This window comes from Chionomys nivalis, chromosome 26 (assembly GCF_950005125.1).
Source record: "Chionomys nivalis chromosome 26, mChiNiv1.1, whole genome shotgun sequence".
Taxonomy (NCBI): domain Eukaryota; kingdom Metazoa; phylum Chordata; class Mammalia; order Rodentia; family Cricetidae; genus Chionomys; species Chionomys nivalis.
Genome location: NC_080111.1, coordinates 4,372,778 through 4,397,585, shown reverse-complemented (window position 1 = coordinate 4,397,585; position 24,808 = coordinate 4,372,778). Strand labels below are relative to the sequence as shown.

The following is a 24,808-nucleotide window of genomic DNA, read 5'->3' as shown; positions in this document are numbered from 1 at the left end:
AGGGCCACAGTGCCAGTAGGACCATGCCGACCTGGGTAACTTGTGATGCCAACTGGAGTCAGATGACATCTGGGTCCAGGTTGCTACCAAGGACCGTGGTCCTACCACAACTGTAGTCTGTGTTGATATCCATGACCTGGGTTGCCACAGAGGGCTATGTGGATGTCATGGGTCTAGGCTGCCACCTAGGACCCTGCAAGTGTCTAAGGGCTGTATTGCTACCTGGGCCATACAGATCTGAGTGACCTTCGCTGCCACCCAGGGACATGGCATCATCTGGTCCTGGGTTGCTGCCAAGGGCCATGTCTATGTCCATAGCCCTGCTGCAGCTACGGTCTGTATTGATGTCTGTGGTCCCTGTTACCACAGTGAGGATAAGGGTGCACAGAGTTAGCCCTGCACCTCACTGGCTGCAGCACGAGGGAGAACTGGCCCTGCTCCTGACTAAACGCAGCACTTGGGAGAGCAGGCCCTGCAGCTCACCTGGCCAGCACAGTAGAGCTGACCCCATTGGCATGGGTGCAGATGAGCTGACCCTGAAGGCGTGAGACTGGGAGAGCTAGATCTGCTGTCACATGGTGGCACGGGTGAGGGAGAAATAACCCCCTTTCCCCTCGCCCCTCGCTACCTACTGCAAGTGAGGCAGGAACGTTGGTCCCAGGGTCACAAGAATGGGAGAGTTGATCCTGCAACTCACCAGCTGCAGCAGTGGGGAGCGCGGGCCCTGCACCTCACCCAGGTGGCACAGGTGAGCCAGCCCTGAGGGCATGTGAGCAGGAGAGCCGACCCCAGTCCGTTGTCATGTCCCTCCCCCCGCCTCCCCCCCCCCGGCTCCCCCCCCCCCGTCATGTGCTGGCATGGATGAGGGAAAGATGTCCTCCCCGACCCCTTGCCACCTGTGGCAAGTAGGAGAGATGGCCTTAGGGGCACGAAGAGCTGGCACTGCCTATTACCAACTACAGCAATCGGGAGCTTGCACCTCACCTGAGCAGAACAGCAGAGCTGGCCCTGGCGGCGTGAGTGTGGGTGAGGCAGACCTGAGAGTATGTGAGCAGGAGAAACTGGTTCCGCTCCTTGCTGCCCGCTGCACTGGGTGCTCGCCTAGTTGGTGAGGACAAGGGAGAGCTGGCAGGCTGACCAGCCCAGCTACCACCCAGGCCAAGAACCAGGGCTATGGGGTAGCCCACCCCAACCTCCACCTCACCTACGAACTGCTGGAGCATGTGAAGGGGCCGGAACTGCAGACCCAAAGCTGCCGGATCTCCATGACACAGGGCAACAGTAGGGCTGTCCACGAGGAGCCCCAGAGAGGCCCAGTATTGATAGTGCAGTAGAAGCCAGAGGCCTTGAACCAGACCGATAACTCATTGCAATGAACACTTGTAAGTAAAGCTGTATGGATTATAGGGTACTGTGTAAGTGACTCACTGGGCCACACTACAGCCTTCATGCTGAGATTTTGTTGATTTGATTTGTGTTTGATTGATTGGTTCTTTTATTTGTTTGATTTTTTTTTCTTTAAAGTTTGTTTTGTTTTGAAAGAGTGATCACAAGGGCAGAGGGTGCCTGTGAGGGGACAAGGAGGTCAGTGGGATTGGGATGCGTGATGTGAAATTCGCTATCAATAAAATATCTCAAAAAACGTATCTAGGGAAAAGCCCAACTTCAATGCAGGAAGGCTCACGGTTTCAGGGTGCAGGCGATCCTGGCAGATAAGCCCTGGCCACAGGAGTCGGGGGAGCTGGTGCACAGTCAGGAAGCAGAGTCTGTTGAGTGTTTATGCTCAGCTTGCTTTCCTCTTTTTCCCCAGTCCAGGATCCTGGCCCATGGAATTGCCTCAACCAACTTAATCTAGATAATTCAACGGCATGCCCAGAAGTGAAATAACCGGTCACAAGTCTGTCTAGAGGCTCATCTCCTTGCTGATTCCAGGGGAATTGACCATGAGCACTGGCCAGCACATCCCTAACACTGTCCCGGGCTCACTTCTGAGCAATGCATACCTGGGATAAATGAAAAACCAGCATAGAGAAACCTTGTTGACAACTGAAACCCTAGAAACTTCTCATGGAGTCTAGATACAGCATGCAGTGTGGTTTATTATTTACTTCTGGTTTATTGTTAAAACAAAATTGGCCAGCTTTTCTGAGATGATTTTAGCAGGTTCCAAAGTCCCATCAACTAATATCCAATATGCCCTAGATGAGTCCAAAATTAGTCAACACACAAACCACCAGAAAAGCGTGACCAGTTCTTAAGGCAAAAGGCACCCAACAGAGAGGAATTCTGAGATGACCCAGATGCAGAGAAAGACGTTTCTGTAAACAGTCAAATGGAAGGAATATTTTAGGGTACGGGGGGGGACACATGTTCTCTCTCACAATGACTTAGCTGTTACTGTAGTTCAAAATGTCATAGAATTACATGGAAACAAACAACCGTGGCTATATTTTAATACAATTTATAGAAACGATATTTTGAAGTTTATGCATCACATAAAGGCAACTTTCCCCAACTACTTCAACAGTGGTGAAATTCTTCTTCTTTTTTTTTGATACGTATTATACAAAAACTGACAGCAGGTTGGATTTGTCTCATAAGCTTTGCAGTTTCTCATCTAATTTCTGAAAACCTGTAAGTCAGCAATGATAGCCACACGCCATGAGACAGGGGTAGACATTCTTGGACAGACGAGAGTGTTCAATGTTATCAAACGAAAAAGGGAAACTACTAAAAATAACAGAATGGAAATTTTGCTTTGGTTTGTTTCGTTGAGATGGGGATCTCATGTCGCCCGGATGGCCCAAATCACTGTGCAGCTGAGGAGGACTTAAACTCCCCATCCTCCTGCCTCCACCGCCTCCCAGGTGCTTAGATCACAGCATATGCCACCACATCTAAGGCAAAGCAGAGAAACAGCACATCTGAAAAATCAACGCTAAGAAACCAGAGAATCATCAGATACAGGAGGAATACCTTACCTAGCCAAGAAATGTGGGATTGGGCTTTTGCCTACGGTTCTGCCTGTGGAGGAAGAAGCAGGCCCCTTAGGAAGCGGAACGCAGCTTCTTTGGAAGAAAGGGCAGATCTTGAACCTAAACTTGTAGTTCTTCCTTATTTTACCCTCATGTATGATGGGGGAGAGAATAAATCATGAACTGCACAGTGTCTGAGGAGAAACACAGCACTGTCATTTTCTATTATTCATTATATATTTTAAATGTTTTTTCCTTACTTCTTCGAGATTTTAATGTAATGGCATTATTTCTCCCTTCCCTTTCCTCCCTCTAAACACCCCCTGCTCTCTTTCAAATTCATGGCCTCCTTTCCCACGAATTGTCATTACACGTATTTATGTATATGCAGATGCTTATATATCCCTAAACATATAAATAGAACCTGTTCAGTATGTATGTCACCTGTATGCATGTTTTCAGGGCAGACCATTTGGCCAGTCATGAAGTCCAGGCCCGAGCTACTGCTGAGACATGGCTGGGTCTATGTGTATAGAATCCAAAGGCCATACTGAGCCAGTCCCACCAGACACTGGCCCTGGGGTAGATGATGCTCCTCCTCACTGGAACCGCAGCAGGAGAGCTCCCCTTCATGGGGGAACTATCCCCCTAGGCTCAGGAGAGATGGCCCCACCTCTCACCACAGGCATGGGAGAGCATGTCATAGGCGTAAGAGAGCTGGCTCCATACTTTGCCCATTGGCCCAGACCACGCAGTTCGGCTACCATCCATACCTACGTCCTGGGCCTTGGGTGGGCCCATCCTAACATCTACCCCATCTATGATCTGCTGGGGCATGTAAAGGTCCTGAGCAATAAAAACTGTCATCACAGGAATCAGAATGGCAGAATTGATCCTGTCAAGACACCTGATCAATAAAGGAGGATGCACCCTGGATTTGACGACGTTTATTAGAAAGCTGCCCTCAGCAGTAGTGATATTTCATTTGTATTTTAATAATTAAAACTTGCCTGAAGTTCAGAGAGTAAAACAATTGCAGTGGTCAGCCTTACAGGTCAGGCAGTGGTGACACACACCTTTAATCCCAGGAGCCACACTAGTTTGCTATAGAAACGGGCAGTAGTGGTGCACGCCTTTAATCCCAGCCCTCGAGAGAAATACAAAATGGGAGGAGACAGCTCTCGGATACAGCCTTATTCTGAGATTTCTAGAGGCAGGAGGGCCATTTCGGACTGACGTAGAGGTAAGAGCCCGTGGCTGACTGTTTTGCATTTCTGACCTCCAGGTTGAACCCCAATTTCTATCTCTGGGTTTTTATTAATCATGGTACGCTCAGCCCTCAGCCAGGAGGAAGAAGGGATCTAATTGCCCTGTGAGTGGTACCATGTTTGGTCCTGTACATCAAAACTTAAGTGAAGCTGAACACCACATTTTCACTATAGGTTTTTTTTCATAGGGTGTAAACACTTTCACGGCAAAACTGAGAAAGAAACGTGACTTTTATTCCCATTCCTGATCTCTCTCTTTCCTCCTCTCTCTCACTTCCTTCAACCTTCCCCTCTTCTCTATTCATTTACTTGTCAACAGGGTGTCATAACTTATGCTGAAAAGACAGAAAATTAGACAATAGCTTTTGTGTGACGTATTGTTCACCTGGCCATTATGAAAGACGGCCGAGTTGGATTCCTTTTACAAGAACAAGCTGCTTTTTCCCATTTTTATTCTCCTTATCAAAAGCCCGTTAATTTCCCGTCGTTTACAAGATATTTGCTCCTTTGACCCTTCTACAACTGAAAACATATGACCTTAGACTCTTGCTACCTGCAGAGCAAGCCCAATTTCCAGGAAAAGCCGACCCAGGACTCGCTCATGGAGGGAGAGGTCAGCAACTACGTTTCCCAGCATGCCCTGCCAGGAGCACAATGGAGCGTGGCGTCATCCTGGTCACGTGGCGTCGCGTTTCCCCGCGCGCTGAGGGATTCCGGCTAGGGTCCCTCCCCAGGCGGAGGGCCCTGCTGGGCCGGGAAAACTACAATTCCCGGCATGCCTCACCTCGGGTGCGCCTGCGTACGGGAGCAACCCTGCTGGCGAGCGGGTTGGTTTAAAGCGCTGGTTTAGTCCCATGGAAACAGACCTGCTGGCCAGGGGACGGAGCTACAGGCTGGTGGATGGATTAGGGGTGAGGCTGCCCGGGCTGGTCGGGAAAAAGAAGCGGGCGGCGCAGGGGAGAAAGCACGCCTCGGACCAAGGCCATCTGTCCCTTCCCCTCCTTGGCCGAGTCCAGTCCCGCCCTCCAGACCTCGAGGGCCTTGGTTTAGCCAGGCTTCAGCATTCTTGCTGGATGTGAAAACCACCTCAGGCTAAATTGGCTTTGCTTGGACCCTAGCGGCATGAGGGTGGCCAGTCGCTGAGACCTCCTCATTAGCCACCCTTCTCCCCTTTAAATAGACAGTTTTTTCAGCATTAACGTTTGGTTTTCTACCCCTGATTAGCCTCCCAGGCTTGCTTCCGAGACAAGAGGAATTTTCATTTGTGCATTGTTTCATGCCCGTGCTGGAATAGATCTTGTTAAATATTTATTGTGGTGTTTGTTTGGCCCCCAACAGCAGCCAAGGCACTATGGTACGAGGCTCTACAAAACAACCAGCTAACAAAAAACAAGACAAAACAAACAAACAAAAAAACACAGAAACCTAATGACTGTCATCCTACTTGAAGACATGCTAATCAACATGGGACGCACACAGACTATTGGTTTTTCGTGGACTACCCCAGGGATAGGGAATGATAGGCAGGGAGAAAGAGGATCAGGGGTACTTCCACTCAGCTATCTTCAAAGCACTATCTGTAGTAGTATTTTGGTTTTTTGAGACAGGGTTTCTCTGTGTAACCATGGCTGTCCTGGAACTCGCTCTGTAGACCAGGATGGCCTAGAATTCAGAGATCCACCTGCCTCTGCCACGGGAGTGCAGGGATTAAAGGCGTGCACCACCACCCACTGGCTCCAGGCATTATTTGTGACACAACACACATCTGTTAGTTTCCTCTGATAAAAACTGCACGCTCCTGGTCCATAAGATCCTTTCTGATGCAGAGAGTCAATGGTCTCCCATATCTGGAAACCCTTCCGAGGCATGAACACAAATGTGGTGTCAATGCTTCAGATACCATGGCAGCCCCTTCCTAACGACTTCGTTCATGGGGACAGTAGGAGCTTCACCTGCACAAGCCAGGTTAAGACCTCCGGTACTCAGAAGGGAATTTTTTTGCAACCTGAAAAACCTTGAGCCAGAAGGCAAAAAGAGATATACAAGACTCAGGGTGGTAGGAACTGGGGGTGCAGCACAGTGGGGTGCTTCCCAAGTCCATTCAGTGCTATGTGCCTGAAGTTCTAGCATTGGGAGGCTGAGACCTGAAGATAAGATGCTCAGAGTCATTCTCAGTGCACAGTGGGTTTGAGGGCAACTTGTATGACTCAAGACTCTACCTGCAAGCCTAACTAACTACCTAACTAGGTAGCTAGCTAGTTAACTGCGCCTTAATGAAATGTATTCATCTCTACCTTAGCAGACCCTGACTGGTAAGCTTCCATGTTTTCTGAGGTCTCAGAAAGGTAGCTTCTTTTCTTTTGCCACCTCCTTTCTCTCTTTTTCTGATACTGACACAATCTGCCCTTACCACTGAGGGCCTTCTCATAGGCTCTGAAGACTGTGAGACCTGTATAACTCCTCTTAGGAGTCCATGGTTGAGCTTGTCTTCTGTCTTTATTTTTCCACTCAGAAACCTAAAAGGCCAACACGAACATTGGACTTGATATTGAAACAGACGGTTCAGCCATTAAGAGCACCGGCTCTCTTCTGGCGGGCCTGGGTTCAACTCCCACCACCCACGTGGGTGATAGATACAGATCAGAATATCCCACGACAGTGCTGAGTTTATGATGGACAGAGCAGGTTGGGGAAGCAGAGTCAGGGTGGGGCAAATTGGGCTTAGGGGTTGGAAATGGTTTGAGGTGTAATGAAGTCCATAGATAGAGGCCTGGCGGCATTAATACCGTTTCTGTGTGATTATTCAGGTCACAGTTAAGAGACTTTGGACTTTTAAAGTTATACTGACTTAATTTTATGCTGTAAAATGGTCACGAACCTTTGGAGATGAGGGTTAGAAGGTTATGGCTTATAAGTGATGTTTTGGTGTCAAGTTGACAAGGAATGGAATTGTAATGGTTAGTGTTACTAACTTGACAGAATCTAGAATAACCTAGAAGATGTGCCTCTGAGCTGTGTTCATGGGTCATTTTCTAAATTAAGACTGAGTGACGCCAACCCCTGACAGGAGATTTGGACTCTATAAAATGGGGAAGTGGACTTAGTTATCACTGGGTTTCTTCTCTGTGATTGTGGATACGCTGTTACCAGCTGTTCTGAGCTCCTCTTGTCTGGACTTCCCTGCCACAGTGACTTGTACCTTGTACTGTGGAGGAAAGTAAACCCCGTCCTTCCTAAACTGATTGTGTCAGAGTGTTTTATCATAGCGGCAGAAACAGAGACTAGTTAGTTTGGGAGTTAGAATGCACCACCATTATGTTGGAGAACATGATGGGCAGGCAAGCATGATTCTGGGGCAGTAGCTGGGAGCTCACATAGCCAGCTACAGGCAGGAGACAGAGAAAACTAACTGGGAAAGATTTTGAAACTCCAAAGCCCACCCCAGTGACACAGCTCGTCTATCAAGGCCACGCCTCCTAATATTTTCTTAATAGTTCCACGAGCTGGGAACCAGGCATTCAGACTTATGAGCTCATGGGGGCCGTTCTCATTCAAACCGCCACAATGGCTGACCGCAGGGGAGCTTTGAAAACTCGGCCTCATATGAGAGAAAGAAATGACGGGGGCTGTAATTTCTGTTCTGTCTCTCCCGAATCTCCTTTATTCGTTTCTGCTTGAAGTCTCGTTGGCTGGTGTGCATCACCTGGCTGTGCCAGCCGCAGAGGGTGCTGGGCATGTGGTCACTCTAGTGTCTTTTGGAGAGAAGACAAAGAGTCAGTGGTATCTGCACAAACCTCATTAGACACCCTTCCTCTGCTTTTTCTCTCCCCACATCGATCTTTGTAAACACACATAAGATTAGCAGTCGACAGAAAATAGTGTGGTGGTAGCTGTATTATTTCTCCAGTGTGCTGTTCTATCTTTCTCCATGTGACTTAGACTACGAGAGACCCGTTTTTGACAGCAGAACCAGTTCTGTAGGGTTCCTTCAAGGGCCTTCCTTCCTGCTACATAGGAAACACCATCCTGGCTAATGTAGTAGCGTGAACAGGAATCTCCATATCCTATGGCTTTTTTTTTTTCCTTTCAAATATGTTGGTTGTGGTTTGAATGGGAATGTTTCTCATAGGCTCATGTATTTGAGTGCTTGATTCTCAGTTGGTGGAACTGTTTGGGAAGGACCAGGAGGTGTGGCCTTAATTTGAGGAGTTGTGTCACTGAGATTTCAAAAGCTAGCACCATCCCCAGTTAGTTCTCAGATGCTGCTCATATGCGGTACCAAGGCTCCAGCATCAGCCTTTTGGAGGACATGTACTAAGCTATGGCATTATAATGGGGACAAGTGGTAATGATAGAGAATGCTCCCTCGGAAGCCTCAGTGACTTAGCACGGCTGCATAGGTCTCACTGTCCACTCACTGTATGCCATGGATGCTTCCTGTCATCGTCACTCTGACCCACGGAGTAGATCTATCTGGGTGGGAAGCTGCTCGTCTCGTGAGGGAAGAGAACACAGATGGCCAATGGGGAGTTGTCTCTTAAAGCTTCTCTTTACATTTGAGCCAAACAGGACCCACTTCCATTCCCTAGTAAATAAGACAGAAAGTACGATCCTCTCAAGGAAGGGCCCGTGACTGTTTCCCACAGCGAGAGAACCTCCTCTGCTCTCTCGTGACCTTGTGACCTCAGGTGCGTATGGAAACTACAGTGTGCAGACCAGTCCTGTCTCCAACCCACATCAACGCCACGGCTTCAGAGACGTTCACGGTGCTTCAGCAGAAGATGAGAATCGTCGAGGAGCAGACCAGCTCTCTGAGGGATGACCTGATCATGCTGGGCTACGGGGACCAACGGTAACGGGAACGGGAAGATTAACTAGACTGAAAAGCAGAGGAGGTAGATGCTTCTGGAAAATGTTTTTGTGTGAACTTTGACACAGACACGATGTTAGGTAGAGTTGCCGGTCTGTGATAGAGTATGTGTCTTTGTTACTTTTCTATGGTTATAAAAGCACCTTATCGAGGAAGTAGCTTATTCGGAGCTTATGATTCCTCAGGGCTATGAGTCCATGGTGGTGGACTGGGGACAGAAAGCATCAGGCAGCTGGGGGAGCAGCAGGGAGCTCACTTCTTGAGCAACAACCAGGAAACAGAGCAGTTACGGGAATGGCAGGCGCCTTTGGAGACCTCCAAGTCCACCCTCAGTGACTTACTTCCTTCAACAACCTCCGAACCCTCTCCAAGCAGGGCCCTCCCCCAGGGATCCGGTCCACAGGTGCTGGAGACTTGAGACAAGTCTCATTCAGAGCACCAGCGTATGTCAACCAGATCTCTGGTGCTATGACAAACTACCCGTGAGGACATCTTGAGGGAAGGAGGATTTGCTTTTGGCTTACCATTTCAGACGTTTGCGTTCTTAGTGCTTGAGCCTGTCACTGTGGGTCCGAGGAGAGGCAAGGCATCATGGGAGAGAAGGCGTAGCAGAGCAGACCTGGTCCCTCTCGGCAGCCAGAAAGGGTAGAGCTGGGAGAGTGGGGGAAAACACGTGGTTCCTTCAGCAGACCACAGCTCCTAATGGTGTCTTCAGTGTGAACTCATCTGTGTTAACGCTCTGTTCTGTTACCTACCCATGGTGGGGTCTACCGGCTGAACCAGTGCACTTTATCACTGAAGCCCATGGGGAGCACTTTATATACAAACCATAACATGCAGCCACAGACACTGGTTTCGATCTTATTTGGAAATAGTTAAAAGAAAAACTAAAATGATTCATGCCATTAATTTGGTCTTCATTTTTTTTTTCTTTTTTCTTTAGTTTTTCGAGACAAGGTTTCTCTGTAGCTTTGGAACCTGTCTTGGAACTAGCTCTTGTAGACCAAGCTGGTTTGAACTCACAGAGATCCGCCTGCCTCTGCCTCCTGAGTACTGGGATTAAAGGCGTGTGCCACCACCGCCTGGCTGGTCTTCATTTTTCTATCATAGTATAAATTAAAAGATGGTCTTTTGGGTTTTTGTTTTGTTTTTGTTTTTTCAAGATAGGATTTCTCTGTAGCTTTGGAGCCTGTCCTGGAACTAGCTCTTGTAGACCAGGCTGGCCTCAAACTCACAGAGATCCACCTGCCTCTGCCTCCCAAGTTCTGGGATTAAAGGTGTGCATCACTGTAGGCCCATTTTAAAAATGTGTAGCTCAGGCTGGCCTCGAACTCGTGATCCCCTTGCCTCTGCCTCCTTCAGCAAATCCTACCAGTGTGCGCCACCACAGCTGGTTTTTTTATTAAAAAAAAACAAAACAAAACAAAAAAAAAAACTACAGAGAAACCCTGTCTCAAAAGACCAAAAAATAAATAAATAAAAATTAAAATTAAAAAATTTAAAAGATGTGCTTGAAATCCTTAATTATCCATGCCTTAGAATGAGAAACCATTACAGAACTCCCCCACCGTCCTGTATTGCCAGGGCATATGTACGTTTGTGCAACCAACCCAGGTTTCCTTCACAGCTTCACACAGGGGCCTCTCAAGGCCTCCAAGCAGGGACACCCCGACATGCGAGGCCTTAGCAGCTTTCCTGAGTTGAGGAAGAAGATTCCATGACCCCTTTCTTCCACCCTTAACTCTAAAGCCAGAACCACATGGTCAAAGCTGCCAGGCTCTGCTGCTTGCTGGGGCCAGAACATGGTTTCCTTGCTCAGTGACATCCTCACCAGCTTTTTGTGTTTGATGGTTTCCTTCTCCACCTAAACTAGGCCTTCTTGAAACTTCTCTGTAGACGAGGCTGCCTGAGACTCAGGCCAGCCTCTGCCTTCTGAGGAACGGGATTTCAGGTGTGCACCATCACACCTGATCTAAGCTGTTCTTTGTATTCCTTTCCTTAGTCTGTTTTCCTCCGTAAACACAGGACTTAGCTTCATTCTGCTTCCCGGTGACCCTTTTCCTTCAGTCTGTATGTTTTGTATTTTAACTGGCTCAGCCCGCTTTTTTCATTATAAATCTTCATTAGAGCTAACACATTAGTTATTAACCACACAACAGAGTCTAGTCTGTTTTGAGATTTCCTCTGCCAACGAATTAATCCAAATCTCTTCACTTCAGCCTCAGGAAGAGTCTTCTAACAAGGGCAGCAGGCAGAAACATTCTTCACCAAAACATCAACAGAAGCTCTCTAGGCAACATACTAAAATCCCCCCCTCCCCCCGGTTCAAATCACCCTCAGCACCACTGTCTCCCATATTTCTACTAGGAGGCCCATTAAGCCCCACTAAAGTGTTTAACTGCTTATCTAATCCAAACTCCTAAGGTCCCCATTCTTCCAAACAAAAGCGTGGTCAGGCCTATCACAGCAACACCCCAGTCCCTGGTACCAGCTTCTGTCTGAGTCAGGGTTTCTATTGCTGTGAAGAGACAATATGGCCACGGCGACTCTTCCAAAGGAAAACATTTCATTGGTACTGGCTTACGGTTTCAGAAGTTTAGTCCATTATCATCGTGACGGGGATGGTGCTGGAGGAGCCGAGGCAGTAGGGAGTGAACTGACTCCCACACTGGTGCAGCCCGAGTGTTTGAGACCTTGTGCTTTCTCCATGGTGCTGCACTTCCTCCAACAAGGCCACACCCCCTGATAGTGCCACTTCCTCTAGGCCAAGGAGCCACATAAATTTAAATAGAATTTAAATAATTTAAATTAAATTAAATAGGAGCCACACCTATTTAAACCTCTGCACTACCCCGTGCAAGTTAGCTGGAAGCCAGGTAACTGAGGTGTGTGCAGAGACATCCTACAATGCAGAAACCGGGAGCCGTAGGCAGAGACTGCTCATTAGTTTCCCATACCCGAAATAACCACACAGAAAGTGTGTTATTACAACACGGCTTGGCCTATTAGCTCATGCTTCTTATTGGCTAGCTCTTATATCTTAAATTAGCCCATTTCTATTAATGTGTGTATCACCATGTAGTTGTGGCCTACAGGTAAGGTTCTGTCCAGTGCCTAGAAGTGGAGACTCTGGATGTGCTTGCACTCCTGGTTACAACAGCCTGTTGGTGGAGCGACCTATGGACTCTCCAGTGCTCCTTCCCTTCCACTGAGAGAGCTAGGAGAATTGGGGTGCCGTCCTTCCGGGGGCATTCAGCTGCTGACTAGCTCCTCCTTAGCTACGTTGGTAGTTGTATAATAAACTGGAGAGAACTGGGAGGTGCTGACCTTTTTAGGCCCTAGAACCCCATTTCTTAGTCTTCTTAACCCACTTGTCAGCAGCAGCAGGAGAGGACTCTAGGAAACCCCTTTTAGGATCTTCCTGGGGAATCAAGTCCTTGGAAGTGTGCATATTTATAGAGCTGACATTTTGTCCCGTGGTCTAGTGGCATGCACATCCTTAATCCCTTTGTTCATTTGGCTAGGAGAATTCAGGGCCCAGCCCTTTGGGAACAGAAGAGTTAGGGTGATGTCTCCCACCTGCTTCCATCCTCTGCCATTAGGGAAACTGGGAAGTCAGAGATCTGCCCTGGTTGTCCAGTGCACGCCCTGGGTGGGGCTGTGGCTAGCCATGCCTCCGCCTTCTCCATCCGTCCAGGGTGGGTAGTTATCACTGCCTAGCATGGAGGGTCCTGTCTTATTCCCGACACTCTCTCAGCATGCAGGTGCTCATTGGCTGCTCTCCTGTCTGAAGGAGGCAGGAGCCTCAATTCTCCCATGCTGCGGGCCACTGCCATTCTAACTAGAAAAGCTCCATTGGCTCAGATGACTGGTCTTACCACAGTGGAAACTGCATCATGTAATATTCTTTTGGGGTGCTTTTTCAGAGGTCAGTTTAAAACTTCAAACTCTTTCGAAGACCCTGCCAGCCAGAAAGTCATTTGTCCTATCCCGAGTGAAGTAACTCATCCAGAAAGAACAAGTCTTTTATGGAAGAACTGTGAGTTCCTGGTGAATCGAATGTGCCATTTGGAAAACCTCATCGAGTCCTTGAAGAGGAACATCTTTCGTCTACAAACTGAAAAGGAATTGAATCCGCAGAAAACAGGTACGGCTAGAAGAGGGTTGCAGGGAACTTGGCGCTGTGCGGCGCTTGCTGGTTTTGTGCTGCCCGTGCCTCTATTCACCTTCCTGCTTTGCCCTCTGCCATGCCCAGCTTTTCTGAAGGATCAGCTGAACACGATCCAGGAGGAGCACACCACGGACCTGAAGCTGCTGCACCTGGAAGTGTTGAATCTGCGCCAGCAGCTGAAAGACGTCCAGGAGGAAGAGGACACGGCACAAGATGAAGTCCAGACACTGACGGCCACTGAGACAAAGGTTTGTGTTCAGCGTCCTCCAGTGCAGCTGCCCTGGCAGAGGCAACAGCGCCACAAAGCTGTGTTACCAATGGGTGATAGTGAGATTTGTCTGCACGGCTAAGGCCCATTAGTGAGTCTTGTCCGTGTTGCTCCAAGACCCCTTGCTGTGTACAGAAGACAGTGGCCATCTAGATTCTGTCCTCTTTAAGAGCTGATGGTATTTGGGAAGGCAAAACATGACAGACTGAATAGGAAAAAGGTAGTGGTGATCTAATCCTTTTAAAATACATCCCAGACGCAAAAAGCAGCCATAGCTCTTATATAGTGACTCTCTCTCTCTCTCTCTCTCTCTCTCTCTCTCTCTCTCTCTCTCTCTCTCTCTCTCTCTCTCTCTCTCTCTCACACACACACACACACACATGTTCTCTCTGTCTCTCTCACATGCGCGCATACACACATGTTCTGTCTCTCTCTCACACACACACATGTTCTCTCTCTCTCACACACACACATGTTCTCTGTCTCACGTGCACACACGCACGTTCTCACACACACACATAATGTTCTCTCTCTCTCACACACACTCACACACCCACACACACACACGGTTAAGGGCACTTGTTGCTTTTGCACAGGACTCAGGTTCGGTTCCCAGCACACACATGGCAGCTCACAATGTCTGTAACTCCAGTTCTAGGGAACCCAGCACCCTCTTCTGGCCTCGGTGGGCATCAGATATGTACATGGTACCGACATGTACATACAGGTCAAATACTCATACACATAAAAATAAATCTTGAAAACATAGACATAGGGCTGTCCAGTTGTTATGACTGGAGTTTGGATCCTGCAGATCTACATGAATCCCAAGCAAGTCAGGCAGCCCTGACATTGAGAAGGCAGGAGCAAGATCCCTGGCTTGATTAGATGGCAGATTCAAGGATGGCTGAGTTCAGGTGAGAGGCCCTTACTTCATGCATGGGGCAGAGTGTAATCCAACAGATACCCGTTGTCCCTTCTGGCCTCCACATGCGCATGTATACATATACACGCGTGTACACACACATACATACATCTGTACACACATGCAATAAAATAAAAAATAGCACCTATAAGCTTCCAGGGGAAAAAAGACTGAATTTGTCTCGATACACTAGAGACAGTTTCTTCCTGTCATCTCAGGTTATTAGATCTTTCCTCCTTCTCTTTGTAGACGAATGCAGCTGTTATTGAGGAGGAGCTAAAGACCACAAAGCGTAAAATGAACCTGAAAATTCAAGAGGTAAGAGAAAAGACAGGAGATGCTGAAGAGTTGTTGGGATTGCAAGGGGAAATCAATAAAGTGCAAAGTATGAAAAGAACCCTTTGAAAACGGAAACATCATTGTATGAACACTTAAAACATGCCACGTGCAAGAGTATCCACCTTCAGTTGCTTAAAGATACTCTCATGTGTTAAAGCTGCCATGAAACTGGCTGGGGTTCAGGGACGGTGAGGGGAGTGGGAGGAGGGGAGGGAGTGGGAACTGGGGTAGGTATGTAAAATGAGAAAAGATTGCTTAAAAAAAGAAATTTAATGATAATTAAAAATGATAAAAATAAAATAGTACCAAGTAAGAAAAAAAGATAGCTTACTGGGTCAAAACACTTGCTGAGCAAAGACGAGAAATGAGTTAAAATTCTCAGAACTCAGATAAAAATTGATCATGGGATGGAGAAAAAATGATTTGACTTTCTTTTGGTTCGTTTTGTTTAATATGATTATCTCCAGTTCCATCCATTTTCTTGAAAATGGCATGATTTTGTTCTTCTTTAGTACATGATAATAATAAAAAAATCCACTGTTTATACTAAAAAAAAACTGTAATAAAAAAACATTTTGAGGTTCAGGAGAAACCCTAACCCTGAGTTTTTGATAGATAGAAAAATTATGCAGAAAGTATATGCCCACTCTCTAGGCTCTCAGTTTTTTTCTAACATTACATTATTGAAGTATCTTGGCCACAGTTTATGAAATGATACTGATGTCATATCAATTAAAGCCCATGGTTTACATTAGAACTCACTCTGCACTGTAGACTTCTGTGGACTTTGACGAGTGTGTCATGCATTAGAACTCACTCTGCACTGTAGACTTCTGTGGACTTTGACGAGTGTGTCATGCCTTGTATCCACCACTCCAGGATCGAGCACAGTAGTTTCACTGCCCTAAAAATGCCCTGTGCTAAACACCAACTCGTCCCTTCTGCTAGCCCTTTAGCGAGCATTGTGTGTATGGTTTGGGTGGAGTCGAGAGCATCTTTGAACTGTACATTTAAACTTCCCTCATGTCTTCCCGAGACTGGCAGTTCATACCTTCTCCCTGGTGAACAGTGATGAACTGTGTGGCGGTTTCCTCATCCGTTCCCCGTATCGAGGAGCATCCAGTGTCTTACAGGTTGTGTGGACGTAAGATTTCCACTTCCTGGCTTGCACTGCTCCCCAGGGCCATGGTGGCCTCCGGGCCCAGGCTGCTTCTGAAGGTCATGTCTGGGTCCGTGGTCCTGCAAGGCTGGAGTCTACGATGATGGCTCTGGCCTGTGTTGCCACCACGGTCGCCTGGGTTCTGGGTCACCCCCTGTGGCTGTGTTCGAGTCTGAGGGCCATGTTGCTGCCGAGACCATGTCAGCCTCAGCGACCTGCCCCTCGTCTGAGAGGAGTGGTCTCAGCAGGAGTGGTCCAGGGACTGACCAACTTAGCTGCCACCCAGGCACACTTCCGGGCTTGGAATAGGCACATCCCAACACCTACCCCATCTGTGGCCTGCTTGAGCGTGTGAAGGGACTGGCCCTGGGCACCCGTAGCTCAGGATCTCCATGACTGGAGCAGCAGTAGGGTATTGGAGAGGAGTGTCAGTGGGGGTCCAGGGTTGACGGTGCACCAAAGCCAGAGAGAGGTCTTGAGCCTGATCCGCCTTTCTCTACACGATGGACACTCGCGGTGAAGCTGTTGGACGAGAGAGTCTGCTGCGTGATACCCAGCAGCTCCCAACGCCTCTGCGCTGGGTGAGGAGGGTGGAGAGGCGGGAGAGATGGAAGAGTGAAGTGCTTTCCTTTGTAAAAAGTATCGTTTTTTCTTATTTTTACTCTCTTTTTAACTTTCCTTTGGGAGGGCATTACAAGAGAGGGAGGTGGATCTGGAGGGACTGGGAGGTAAGTGGGGTTGGGGTGCGTGTTGTGAAATTCCCAGAGAGTCAAAAAACCACATTTCCACTCATTCAGTAAATAACCTCCGTTTGTATGTTTGTGGGTTGTCACGCAGGCCACATTTAGTTTTGTCAGGAGCTACCAACCCATCTTACACTCTAGCGAGACCATTTTGCATCTCTCCCATTAGAGAATAAGAATCTTTGCTGGGCGGCAGTGGCGCACGCCTTTAATCCCAGCATTTGGGAGGAGAGGCAGGCGGATCTCTGTGAGTTTAAGGCCAGTCTAGTCTGGTCTACAGAGTGAGTTCAAGGACAGGCTCCAAAGTTATACAGAGAAGCCCTGTCTCAAAAAACAAAACAAAACAACAAAGAATCTTTATTGCTGCACATTCTCCTCAGCATTTGGTATGTGTTTTGAATTTTTGCCATTCTAATAGATGTGTAGTTTATCCTGTTCTAATTTGAATGCCCCAGTTTTCTTGTGTGTGTGTGTGTGTGTGTGTGTGTGTGTATATATATATATATCTCCATCGGTGAAGTACATTTTAGATTATTTTCTCATAATTGAGTCTTCTTAGTTTTGAGGTTGTCACTTTGTATGTTTTGGGTCTGATTTGAAGGTACACTGTGAAGATTCCTGTGCTAACGGCTGAATCTCCAGCGGTCTTAAACTGTGGTCAGACCTTTAAGAGATGGGGGCATAGCGGAAAGTGCTAATTCGCTGAGGATAGTCACCCCTAAAAGGGATTCATATAGTTTTCATAGAACCCCGGTTAGTTCCTATGAACGTGGAGTAAGCCTGCTCCACGAATGTGTGGCTTCTTGTCTTGCCCATGTGATGTCACCAGTCTGTTGCTTCCGTCACCAAGTCCTCCCCAGAGCTGAACATATGTAGTTGTCCAGTCTTGAACTGTAGCTCCTGAAACTTTGAGCTAGGGCTTAGAGAGACGATCAGCAGTTAGAGCACTGGCTGCTCTTCCAGAGGACCTGAGTTCAATTCCCAGCAACCTCATGGTGGCTCACAGCCATCTATAGGGGGACCTGATGCCCTGTTCTGGTCAGCAAGCCTTGACCCCCAGTTTGTTCAACAGAATTCAGCAGCAGGAAGATGCAGCCAACACAGACTTGGCTTCATTTTTAGGAACGGACGAGCATGTTTCAATGCGCTGTGCAGGTGTGGGGATGGGAGCGTATCTGGTAAACTGCGGTGGTGGTTGCATCTGTGTTTGCTGGACTGGACTCCACCCATCTTCCTAACTGCAGTGTTGCCCTTTAGCTCAGGAGACAACTGGCTCAGGAGAAGCACTTCCGGGAGTCTCTTGAGAAGTCTGCGTCATCCATGCTACTCAAAATCCAAGAAATGGGGTCCACGGTGGAGGCAGAGCGGAAGCAGGTAGAGGGTTTGCTTTCCTTGCTTGTGAGAGAAACGAAACCCAGAAGGGAGCGCTGGGCTTCTTCCCCTGAGCTCATGGGTTGTCTATTTTTGGTTTTTCAAGACAGGGTTTCTCTGTGGCTTTGGAGCCTGTCCTGGAACTAGCTCTTGTAGACCAGGCTGGTCTCTAACTCACAGAGATCCGCCTGCCTCTGCCTCCCGAGTGCTGGGATTAAAGGCGTGCGCCACCACCGCCTGGCGGGCCTTTTTCTTAGTAACCCAGCGGCCTTCTTACCAAGGCCCAGAGACACGGTCTGTCTCAGGTTTTATAGCGGCGAATTCTGTTGCCTCCTCTTCCATGCAGTTCTGCTATGGGCATTGGTTGTGGAAGCTGTTGTCTTAGCTAACGCTGTGTGTGTCTGCTCTGGTTAGAAAGGAAAGACTAAATGGAACTAACTTTTGAAACAAATAAGTAAAATAACAGGAACCTATTTATGTTTCTGCTTTCAGGTATCAGATTCATATTAACATGATATTTTTGCCTTCACTGTACTTATTTGAAGTGTCTTTACGTGTTTAAGATACTTTAAATTCACATTTTAGTATTTATTATTTGAATGCATAATCTTTTTTATTTTTACCAATGACCGTACTTCACAGCTGAAGCATAGAAATGAGTCTATTTACTGAAGGAATTTATGAAAGAGCCCATCCAAGTCAAAATTAGTTAAATATAGATAGAACTAAAGGTGCAATTCTTCTCTTGCTCCGAGCACCCTCTGGCTAGCAGCTACTGTGTCTAAGTGGACTAGGATGCTCTATTGGCCGGCACTCAAAGTAAGAAGCCGTGGTCTGCCGAGATTTGAGCTGGGACACACAGGCACGTCCCGTTCCTCTCAGTGATGCTAGGTTGAAGCTTCTCCCTTCCCATGTCGTATCGGGTCGTGCGTTGCCTTACAGAAATAGTTTTTCTTACACAACTTCAGGTGCACAGTTTGCAGCAGAGCTGCTCCACCCTCCGCAGCTCTGTACAGACCACCCAAGAACTGCTGGCGCAGGAGCAGAGCAAGAATGGAGAGTTGGAGACGGCCACCTCGCAGCTCAAGTCCGATCTAAGTATGCAAAGACTCCTAAGAGCCTGAATTCTGTAGCTGGCCAGGGTTGGTGGTGCTTCCTACAATACAGAGTGAAAAATTGCTGGGCTCCTTTCTGACCTTAATTTCCTGTGAATGTGGTACGAGATTGGGTAGGGCCTCACTTGTACTAGGCAAACTCTTTGACATTGCTCCTCTTTGGCCCCTCTTTGGTTTGGCTTGTTTGCGTGTGTGTTTGCTGAGATAGCATCTCTCTAAGTTACCCTGGTTTACCTTAGATTTGCTATCTTCTTGTCTAAGCCTTACACGTCCTAAGATTATAGGTCTGTGCCCCTCCACTCCTCAGGAAGGGTAAGACTTCCCATGGGGAATTAAAGCCTGGCACATTGAGTTGAGGCAGGACCAAGCCCCTCCTCCCTGCATCAAAGCTGAACAAGGCATCCCACCATAGGGAATAGGTTCCAAAAAGCCAGCTCATGCACCCGGGATAGATCCTGGTCACCCACACGCGGAGAGCCTCGTTTGGTCCCATGCAAGCTCCCCAGCTGGTCTAGAGTCCTTGAGCTCCCGTGACCTCAGGACAGCTAGAGAGGAAAAGCTTAATCCTGTGTCTTCTCATTGTACGCTGAGCGTTTCCTCTGGTTTGCTATCTGCGTGAGACAGAAAGCTCCATCAGAAGAGTAAACCTGACAGTGCCTTCCTACAGCAGCTAGCCACCTTTGCTTAGGGCTGCCGAGCGAACCTCTGTGTAGAGGCTCTCTGGCAGTGCCCGAGTGACCTTCTGTCTTCGGATTGCACGCCTGTGCATGTTTGTGTTACATTTCACGTTCTTCCCCGGGATCTCATTTTCACTTTACGACAGCTTTGTTAGCGAGCAGGAAAATATCCCTGTTACTCACAGTAAAAGGCTCTGGAGATGGCACTGACAGACCCGCTCCACACAAAGTAGCAGGAGCCAAAGTGCTGGCCCTTCTGTTTGAGCTCTCTTCAGTAGGCTTTTCTGTTGCTTAGATTAATGGTTTATTTATTTTTTTGATTTTGTAAAGCATGTGTGGAAGACCACTAGATAGAGATTAAACACAGTAAGTCAAGATAGCGTGAAGGAAGCCGAGCCTAACCGAATACCAACTGTGTGTTCAATATATCGACTCTGTGCGGTTTTACCTCTTGAAGGTTCAGCTAGTTATATGGCCAGGTTAAGGAAAAGAGATACCTATATTTTCTTCGATGTATTAAAAATAGAAAATCTCATTAACAGTAAACAATATACAACAAATAACTATCCTCTGAAGTTAGATATTCTCCCTGTGTTCAGACTTGGGGTGTATCTTCAGAACAGATCACATTTATCTCTCTTCATTTTTCACACATTTTAAATTAGAATTTAGTGAGTCATGGATTCACATTTTTAGAAAACAGTTTCTGTAAGATATATCCTATGCAAAGTAGGAGTTTTAAACATGCTTTGTAATTGCCTGGCTTTAAAATTTAAATATAACAGCACTAATATAGCTCTAAAATTTTCTGTAAAGTCAAAACATTAATGTCAAATGTATTTTTTGTTGCTGATATGCACTGCCAAACCATTGCCCCATTTTCCTTCCCCCGAGTGTGTGGCAAGTGCTTTAACATGGCATCCCAGCTGTCTGCTCCCCTGTCTTCAGTTACACCCTGTGAATGGTTTCCCACCCAACCCTGAAGTCCCCTCCAGAGCTCTGGACCACCGTCCTCTGTCAGCCCAGCACCTGGCTGCCCGGCAGACGCTCAGAGCACCAGGAAATGTTCGTGCCCATTCGTTCTATTTGCTCTGCCTCCCAAGTCTGCTGCTTGCCACGCAGTCCTTAAGTAGCTGAAGTCCAGCATCTCCCCTGCTGGCCTTGTCTGCACTCCGCATGCTCACCCTGGTCTCGCAATCTGCTTTTCTTTCTTTTCCATTAGTCTGTTTTTCTTCTCTGTTTTCACTGTCATTGCCGGGAGGAAAATAGTTCCTGCTGTTTTATGTGTATGTCCCTCATTTTATTAAATCTTAAGCAGAGTAATTTAACAAAAATATTATTATATTCCTCCCAGAATAATCTATGCATTGAATAGAGTGTGACCTTATTTACCATTAGAACTAACTGTGGACCAGGTTCTTTTTAAGTTTACTTATTGTCCAATTAATTTTAGCTCTTTAAAGACAACTTTGGCATGTAGCGCAGGCTGGCCCTAAACTCATGACCCCCTGCCTCAGTCTCTCAGATGCTGAGATTACAGGAATGCTCTGCTGACAATTGTGTATTTTAGTCCCTAGCCTATGAGAATAATCAAATGCATGTGTTGTTACTGTCTCTGCAAACACGGACGAGAGCAAGCAGAGTGTAGGGAGGATGCTGTGCTGTTTCCGGGGCTGCGTCTCCATCTCACCATGTGGACTTTGTTTTCAGTTTCCAGAGATAACCTCATCTGCAAGCTGGTTGAAGAGAATAAGGTATGTGTTCCTGTGGCAGGAGGCGGAGGAGGTCTCTCTCTTTATTAAGCCGTAGTCCTTCACTAGTGCTAGGAAATAGGCTTCTGATTCCTCAAAGAGCCTTAGGAAAAAGGGTTCCTTTAAATAAGCTGTATATTCAGGCAGTACTGTGTGTGAGGAACTAAGTGGTCCTCGTATGCACGTTATCTTGTTTTCAAAAGATAAAATAATGAGACTTTTGTGGATTTTGCCAATTGCAAATTAATTTCTAAAATGGGGTCGTGAACTATCACAAACACAGTGCTGTAGTTGGCGGTTGCACAGCCCTGTGAGCGCATCGAATTCTACTGACCCACCCTCTCAAAGTCGGGCAGCATAGAGAACTTTATTTTACCTACACTTAGAGAAAAATACCTTTATATCTTGTGAGGTTTTGAGGTAGTCTCTGCTCCCATTTGGGAGAGGTTTTCTGTTGCCCTCCCACCCCGCGTTGTGCGATGGTCATCTTCCCGCTTCTGAAAAACCGAGAAGCAGTTTTCTCAGGAGACGAAGACACTACACCCGCCCTTCCCTCTTAGGGATCTCCAGTCACCCCACCCTCTCCCCTTCCCCAGCCTCAGAGAGAGCTAGTTCTGTTCATCAGTGCAGGTGTTCCCCTTCTCTACCCTGAGGTTATCGGTGACGGCATCTCAACTTTTAAACGTATTTGAATGTGCTGCTCTGGAATCACAAAGTCGTACTGGTGATAAAAATGTGTATATGATGTAAGTATTCTCAGAGAGAACATGCTTGATATAAGAATATACGTGAGTAGTTAGGGAATGGGTTTAGTCAGTTTTCTAGTCAGAATCCTAATACGAAATTCTATTTAATGAAGTCTTTAAAAATAAATCATAACTTTCAGAGTGATTTTACACTCCCCACGACACAGAACATAAAATATATAGATCTCCTATGTACCCTCTACTTCTTTTTTTAAAAATCTGTTTATTATGTATACAGTATTCTCAGTATTCTGTCTGCATGTATGCCTGCTGGCCAGAAGAGGGCACCAGACCTCATTACAGATGGTTGTGAGCCACCATGTGGTTGCTGGGAACTGAACTCAGGACCTTTGGAAGGGCAGGCAATGCTCTTAACCACTGAGCCATCTCTCCAGCCCACTACTTCTTAGCTTGTGTACAGCCTTCCTCGCTGTCAGCGTCTCCCATGGCAACAACAGGATTGCTCCAGATGAGTCAACATTAGTGTCTATTTTAACCAAGTCAGTAGCACATTAGGGTTCATTCTTGGATTTATGGAGTGAGCCACTTCCCTGAAGTCCTCTGAATTGCAGACATATTCAATCCTCTTCTTCCCAACCTTATTAACCATTGATCTTCCCTCCTCAGAATATCATATAACTGGGATTATAAATATAACATTTTAGATCGGCTTCTTCAGCTTAATAAATATTTAAATTTCCTTTGTATGTTTTTATGTCTTGATAGCTTAATTTTAGTGTTAAACAATATTACATTATCTGTATGTACCACCGTTTGTTAGCATAACACAGAGGTTTTAAAACAAAAGGATATATGTATATCAACATATACATATATATGTAACAATTAATTTAAAATGAGGCCATAAATTTGAAAATGAACAAAGAAGGGCATATGGGCAGGTTTGGAGGGAGAAAAAGGGAAGGGGAAATGATGTGATTATCATGTCAAAGAATAAAAGAAATAATTTTAAGAAACAAAAGGATATTTTCTTTAATAGAGTAATTTTTTCTTCTCATACATTTTCTGTGGAATTATGTATTTATTTCATGATCAGTTTCACTTGGGGAAGTAAACATTCCTCTAATCTGTGTTATGCAGGCTAGAAAGCAACAGCTTCCGTGTTCTGAAATACACAAAAATAAAAATACCCGAGCCATGGAAATTTAGGCAGTTTTGAGTTGAGCAAGAGTCTGAAGGACACCTTGGTTATTGGGACATCTCTGTTCCCCTGCGCACGCACAGCGATGCGCACAGTATCCTGCCCGTATGTACAAGAGAACAACCCCTTTCGTTCTTCCACAGAGTACACAAGTGTGTCTGAAGAAGGAGCGTGACGAGAACTCGTACTTGAAATCTGAAATGCTGTCCCTTCGAGATGCGTCAGAAAAGGCACAGGTGAGTCTTCGCCCCTTTCTCTCTCTCTCTCTCTCTCTCTCTCTCTCTCTCAGAGGTTAATTTATTAAGGAACCATGATAAATCTTGATTATATAAATTCATATCAGCTCTTCCAGCTCTTTCCCCTCGCTTTCTATTCCTGTAAGATCAGCTTCATCTCTGAAGCATTATCAGATTAGCTACATTTTGGGTTTCCCCCACCAAACCCCTTTGAAACTGGTACACCAGGTGGATGACTGGGACAGGCACAAGTCACACCACATTTTCTAATTTAGTCACTATATCCCCCCACACGTGGTAGAATCCCTGACAGAAGCAATTTAGGGAGGAGGTTTTATTGCGGCTCCCAGTTGGGGGTGGTCACATTGCCTCTGCATCTGAGAGGACACTGAGAAATGCTTGTCCTCCGTGTGCCTTCCCCTCTTATCCACTCCGGAACCTCAGCCCGCGCAGTGGTGTCAGCCGCACCTAATACGGGTCTCAGTTAACTTCATTGAGAAGATCTCCCACAGACACGTGTAGAGGTCTGTTTCCATGGGGACCCTAAACATCTGGACAAGATTAACTGTCGGATTTCCCTGCCCTCCACAGTGCAGGTCTAAGGAGCTCCATAGCAGGGACTGTAGACTGAAGTTTTTCAGTATGATCCATATCAATTAGTACCGTAGCAACATAAACTGAAATCACTTTCCTGTGGGCCGCTGTGCCTTACAGTAAAATGAAACTGAATGAAAAGAATATCCCTTTATAAAACAGTCACTCCTGTTTCTATACTGAGTGAACTCTTGCCGAAGCCCTTTCACATTCTGGGCACAGCTCTAAGCACCTTGCACTCCTAACGTTATAACCCTCGCCAGTGCACTAAGGACTGGCAACTGTGACTCATCATTTGAAGCAAAGGAAGCTGGCACCCAGAAAGGTCTGCTAACTCAGCCAGCAAAGTGACAGAGGAGGTTTTTCCTTCTTGTTCTTTGTTTTACTTGGGTTTAGGGAATTTGGTTATGAACACATTAGCGGTTTTTTTTTTCAGCC

The 24,808-nt window shown here is 46.8% G+C and overlaps 1 protein-coding gene across 1 annotated transcript in view; it reads left to right on the top strand.

The window, feature by feature from the left end:
• Positions 1-5,097: 5,097 nt before the first annotated feature.
• The window catches only part of Ccdc150 (coiled-coil domain containing 150), a 67,752-nt gene continuing 48,041 nt past the window's right edge, over positions 5,098-24,808 (top strand). The window contains exons 1-9 of the mRNA XM_057758300.1: positions 5,098-5,154; positions 8,932-9,095; positions 13,040-13,260; positions 13,369-13,532; positions 14,727-14,795; positions 17,976-18,092; positions 19,058-19,187; positions 21,592-21,635; positions 23,684-23,776. Of these exons, the coding sequence (XP_057614283.1) occupies positions 5,098-5,154; positions 8,932-9,095; positions 13,040-13,260; positions 13,369-13,532; positions 14,727-14,795; positions 17,976-18,092; positions 19,058-19,187; positions 21,592-21,635; positions 23,684-23,776 (1,059 nt within the window). The remainder of the gene's footprint in view (positions 5,155-8,931; positions 9,096-13,039; positions 13,261-13,368; positions 13,533-14,726; positions 14,796-17,975; positions 18,093-19,057; positions 19,188-21,591; positions 21,636-23,683; positions 23,777-24,808) is intronic.